Source organism: Tupaia chinensis, unplaced genomic scaffold, assembly GCF_000334495.1.
Source record: "Tupaia chinensis unplaced genomic scaffold, TupChi_1.0 Scaffold000532_1, whole genome shotgun sequence".
NCBI lineage: Eukaryota > Metazoa > Chordata > Mammalia > Scandentia > Tupaiidae > Tupaia > Tupaia belangeri.
In genome coordinates this window covers 4,820,621-4,826,511 of record NW_006160045.1, presented here as the reverse complement: position 1 = coordinate 4,826,511, position 5,891 = coordinate 4,820,621, and the positions used below count along the sequence as shown (strand labels likewise).

The window sequence follows — 5,891 nt, the reverse complement described above, 5'->3', positions numbered from 1 at the left end:
GAAAAAGGTAAGCCGCCAGGTCCGGGACTCGAATCATGGTCAGCCATGTGGGAGTCAAGCGCCCTTAACCACCAAGTCATCTGCCAGCCCCTCAAAGCTCCAATTCTAGGGACCAGCAGTTAGCATAATGGCTATGTCGCTGGACTCCCATGTAGCCGACCATGGTTCGAGTCCCGGACCCAGTGGGTTAAAATTCACACCGGGCACGTGTTTGTGCGTGCCCAAGATCCCAAGAGGAGAATGGAGGAGAAGGGATTGTGGTGTGGTCATCCCCCCTGGGGAGTGATTTCTCGCTTTCTATCTCTCTGTCTCTCTCTGTCTGTCTGGTGAGTGCACATGCCCTATAGCAAAAAAGCAAAAACAAAAACAAAAACAAAAAACTCTCAAAAAAAAAAAATAAATAAAGCTCCAATTCTAAAGCAAGTATTTTACCAGGCTAGTCAACTGTTATGACACTTACCTGATGTGTCTGTTATACTTAATAATAATAACACCTTAGCTTTGTATGTGATGACTTCAAAAAGTTCATGGAAAATGGAATTAAAGAACATGTTTGTTTTATTTACTTACTTTTAAGGGTTTTGTCATAGGGTGCATGTTCTTGCCAGTGAGACAGTGAGAAGGAAAGAGAAATCACCCCATCCCAGGGGAGATGGCCACTCGGCAATCCCTCCTCCTCCATGCTCTTCTTGGGATTTGGAACATATACTCATGTGTGACCCTCCTCCTCCATGCTCTTCTTGGGATTTGGGACATATACTCATGTGTGACTGGTGTGTTCGAAGCCACCGGATCCAGGACTTAAACCATGGCTGGCTATGTGGGAATCAAGCGTTTCAACTACTACACCACCTCCTGGCCCATTATTTTAATTTTTAAAAAGATTTTTGCCATAGGGTGCAAGTGCTCACCAGAGAGAGACAGATAGTGAGAGGGAAAGTAAGAAATCACCCCCCGGGGGGAGAGCCATGCTGCTATCCTTTCTCCTCCATTCTCCTCCTGGGATTTTAGGCCTGCATGTGTATGCACACAGTGTGAGTCTTAAGCTGCAAGATCCCGGGACTTGAACTATGGTTGACCATGTGAGAGTCCAGTGCCTTAACCATTACACTACCTGCTGGCCCCAAGTACAAGTTAATTTTGCTGCAAATTTTTCTTGATAACTGGCCATGGTTTTATCATAATATGCATTTTCCATGAACTTTTTTTGTTTACTTTCATCTGTATTTATTTTATGCTGAATTTATTCCCATATCATAAGCTTTTGTTTCTTCACTTTCTTCTGGGGTATCTCTGTCTTCTGTACAACCTCCTTTTCTGGCTTAGGAACAATGTGTTCCTCTTCAGTAAGGATCATCAGGGTGGGAACCAGCAGTTAGCGTAATGGCTATGTCGCTGGACTCCCACGTAGCAGGATGAGGCAGGGGTTCACATGTGGGTTAATCCAACCATGAGCTCTGTAAGTATGATGATGCATCTTGGGTGCCTTGTTCACGTGAATATGCTCAAATGCAGAGATTCTACATCCAAACCCTTAAGTTCAGCATTACTCTCTGCACTTTTGAGCATGTGCAGCAAAAATTCAGCACTTCTTTTGGACCCTGTGTCCAGCCCACTGTCTAGCTTGGACACACTTACCAACCCCACCACTGTAACAATGGAATGGCACATATAGCTTCTGCAAAGTGACATTTTTCTGATATTTGGTGGCTTTTCAGATATGCATACCTTTGAAGGCCTGGGCAGTTTCATGGCTGTTTTTTGGTTTATTTTTGTTTTTTAGAGAGAGATTTTTGCTATAGGGTGTGCATGCTTGCCAGAGAGACAGAGACAGAAAGTGAGACATCACCCTCCCCCACCCCAGGGGGAATGGCCATGCTGCAAACCCTTCTCCTCCACTCTCCACTCAGGATTTTGGGCAAGCATGCACACATGCCCAGTGTGAGTTTTAAGCCACTGGGCCCAAAACTTGACTGCAGTCAGCTGTATGAAAGTCCAGCAACATAACCATTATGCCATTTGCTGGTCCCTGATGGCTGTTCTTAAAGTCAACGCAAAGATTTGAATCTCTTGATTTGCATGATATTGTCAGGTTCTCTTGCAAGTGAGCCATTTTCAAAGATCATTTCAGGCCACTTATGAGAAGAGGTCTATGAACTTTTAGAAGACCCCTCATATAGCACTGTAGATTCTGTATACCATCAAACACATTAGCTGATAAAATATTGAAGACATTTCATAATATTTATTGAATGAATAATTGAAAGTTTGCACAATCTTATCTGAAAATAATGATTTTAGGCTTAGTCCACTGAGATCCCAATAGTTGACCTTTAAGTACTATTAACTCTGTAAATGTAGCATTTGGGGAATGATCACACAGCACTGCCAAGTGAATTTCACGATTTCATTGTACCTCTGTACACTGTAGTCTATTCCTGATTCCCCTATTTTAGTCAATGACATTACTTAATACCTGTCTTCCAGGCCAAAGCTTTGTTGTTATTTCTGACTGAGCTCTCATCTTTGTACCCCACACTGTTATTCATCTTGCCATGGGTAGTCCTATCATATAAATGCCTTCTTTTCATTTCCATTGCCTTTGCCAAGTCAGGCCCTTATAAGGGTACCCTCGAAAAGCTGAAATAGCCTTGTAACTCCTATTTCATCTATAAAACCTACCAGCACCAGAAAAACCTTCCCACAATCACCTTTTTTAAATTATTCATTTAATTTTATTTATTCATTCATTTATTTTAACTTGACCAGAGAGAAATACAGAGAGAGAGAGAGAGGGAAAGTGAGAAAGCAACCCACCAGGTCCAGGACTCGAACCGCAGTCAGCCATGTGGGAGTGTCCAGCACCCCAACCACCACACCACCTGCTGGTCCCCCCACAATCACTCTTGTACCATGTGACTCATCTGCTCAAAACCCTACAATACTTCTCCATTACCCACAGGATGACCCCAAACTACTCAGCCTGTGCTTCCACTGCTTTGTCCCAGTAAATCTATCTAAATAATTTCCTACCATTTGTCAACGAGATGCTCTAGGCCAGTGAGACCTGTCTCCTCACAAACTTCCAAAATACCATGCCTGTTCTACCTCCCAGTTTTTGTTCACACTGTTTTGCTCAGCTATCATCATTCTCTCTCCCATCAGCCCTTTCACCCATTCTTCATTTATCTAGTCATTCATTCATTAGTTCAACAAATGTTTATTGAAATCTACTATCTGTGGGGGTACCATAGAGCATAAGATTTAATCCCTGTCCTCAATTCACTAACATAAATTCTACCGTCTTTTCTCTTTAAGTCTCCCCAGACCAAGCTTACCAGGCTGGCTGAGCCTGCATTGATCTTCTGATATTTATTTCCCCATTATCTTGTATTGTGAACTGTTTTTAAAATCTTTTATTTTCCCAATAAGATTGTAATAGCTTGGAGAGGGAGCAGGTTTCAGCATCCTTATGCCTTACCACACTTACTAAATAGGAAACATACAGCAGTTATACAATATTAATGAAATTTAACTATTTTGGCATTTTGACTAACTTCAAGTTGCCTAATATAGTCTAGGGTTTACTTCCTTAAATGAATCCTAGCATTAAGAGGCTGATGCTTTGAGAGTCATAACATTTCTATCAAAGTTAATCCCTTACAAAATTTTAGCAGTGTCCTAAGAGTTCTTGGGCAGCAGCTATGATTAATATGTAACTCTTACTCCCAATCCTTTTATTTTCTCCTAAGTGAAAATAAAGTCAGTTATATAAGTAGATACAGTTTGAGTATTCCCGACTCAAAATTACTTGTACTTCCGATTGAATCTCAAGTGATTAGTGACTATAAATCATTCAGAACTCAAACTATGATCCAATGTACAAAGGAGACAGAACTTTGTATGGGAAGATAGAAGGAGACCAAGTTAAGGATGGTTTCAAGAGACTGTTCATGGGAACTAGCAGTTAGTGTAATGGCTATGTCGCTGGATTCCCACGTAGTCGACTGCAGTTCAAGTCCTGGACCCGGTAGCTTAGAATTCACGCCGGGCACATGTGTGTGCGTGCCCAAGATCCCGAGAGGAGAATGGAGGAGAAGGGATTGCGGCGTGACCATCCCCCCTGGGGGGGTGATTTCTTGCTTCTGTCTCTATGTCTCTCTCTGTCTGGTGAGCGCATGCGCCCTATAGCGAAAATCTCTTAAAAAAAAAAAAAAAAAAAAAAGAGACTGTTCATCAGGCAATTGACTTTCAGGGAAAACAAATTTACACATCAGCCTCAGCAGAGGAAATTCCTAAAGGAAATATGCTGGCATATTTAAGTGTGCAAGTATTATGTGTAAGTGTGTGTGTTGTCTATGTTCAAGGCAAATATATATGGTGCCATCAAATAAAAGTGAAATTTTGTATGTGAATTCATATTTTATTTAGGCTATATTATCTGTAACTTCACCAGCTGAAAAGCTTTTTTAAAAAGGAATTTTTTTAGTGGCATAGGGGTTAAAGTAGCCAGATCCCACAGATCCCACAGGACCCACATGGTTTGAGTCCCAGACCTGGAGTCTTTTTTTTCTTTACGAATTATTTTATTTAACTTTGTTTATTTGTTTTTAATTTGACCAGAGAGGGACAGAGCAAGAGCAAGAGCAAGAGAGAGAGAGAGAGGGAGAAAGTGAGAAAGCAAGCCACAAGGTCCACGACTTGAACCATGGCCAGTTCAAGTGGGAGTCCAGCACCCTTAACCACCACACAACCTGCCGGCCCCCAGAATTGGAGTCTTGAGAAACATGTTGGGTGAATGTGCATGCATGCCCAAAATCCTGAAAGGAGGGAGAGGTGTGGGAAAAAAAGAATTTGCAGAGTAATCATTACCACAGGACAAGGAGGGGGGTATTTTTCTTGTTTTTCTCTCTGGCAGCACAAGTGCCCTCTAGCAAAAAAAAAAAAAAAAAATTTAAAGAAATTTTTGTATAGCTCCACATTCGAATCTTTGATCAAAATACTATGCATGAATTTCCATTCTTTTTTTGCACCAAAGTAAGCTCCTATTTTAATTCCATTTTTCCACAAACTTTATGAAGTCTCCTCATAGTTCATGTTTTCCAGGTAGCATACCTTTTTATCTGGAAATATTCTAAGTGAATGGAATGACTGTAATTAACAGAAATCATTATTACACTTTACAAAATCCTGTAGGACAACAATCCATCTCTTCTTACCCTACCGTTTGTCTTCTTAATCCCCACAAAACAGAAACTACCCCCAAACCAAAATAATAGGAACAGTAAATAACTATTTTTAACCAGAATGATTGATTTAAGGTATCCACTATAACTTTTGCATAATTGCTTTTTAAAATTAACAATCCTTTACATAAATCACTGTTAAAAGTGATAAGTCACTTTTACCTTCTTCAGTCATGTACTTGATCAGTTCATCCTTGGTAAGAAACCCATGTTTAGCTGGATCTAAAACCTAGAGGGAAGAGAGATATTTTTGTTTGATGAATAAATTCTATGTGATGAATTTTTAGTATAAATAAATTATATATATTAATAATCTGGAGCTTACCTCGAAAGCTCTAAGTAGAACATCTTCTGGAATTGGTCTGTATCTATAGTTACGCAATAAAATGAGAAATGTCACATTATTATCTCAGTTTCTACATAATAAATGACTACATAAAACAAAATTTTCCTAACATATTGTGATTATAATACTTCATTGAAATCCTTTTGGGTTTTGGGATATGAAGGTTAAAAACACCTTACCTCCATAGGAAATATTTATCTCAAAATCACTAGCATGTTTGATGGTGTCTATTCATATTTTATTTAGGCTTTATTACCTGTAACTTCGCCAGCTGAAAAGCTTTTTTTTTTTTTTTTGAG

At 39.9% G+C, this 5,891-nt stretch overlaps 1 protein-coding gene across 1 annotated transcript in view; it reads right to left on the bottom strand.

The window, feature by feature from the left end:
• Positions 1–5,891, bottom strand: part of DRC8 (dynein regulatory complex subunit 8) — a 102,018-nt gene that overhangs the window by 12,331 nt on the left and 83,796 nt on the right. The window contains exons 5-6 of the mRNA XM_014591104.1: positions 5,572–5,614; positions 5,409–5,475 (exon numbers count right to left, since the gene is read on the bottom strand). Of these exons, the coding sequence (XP_014446590.1) occupies positions 5,409–5,475; positions 5,572–5,614 (110 nt within the window). The remainder of the gene's footprint in view (positions 1–5,408; positions 5,476–5,571; positions 5,615–5,891) is intronic.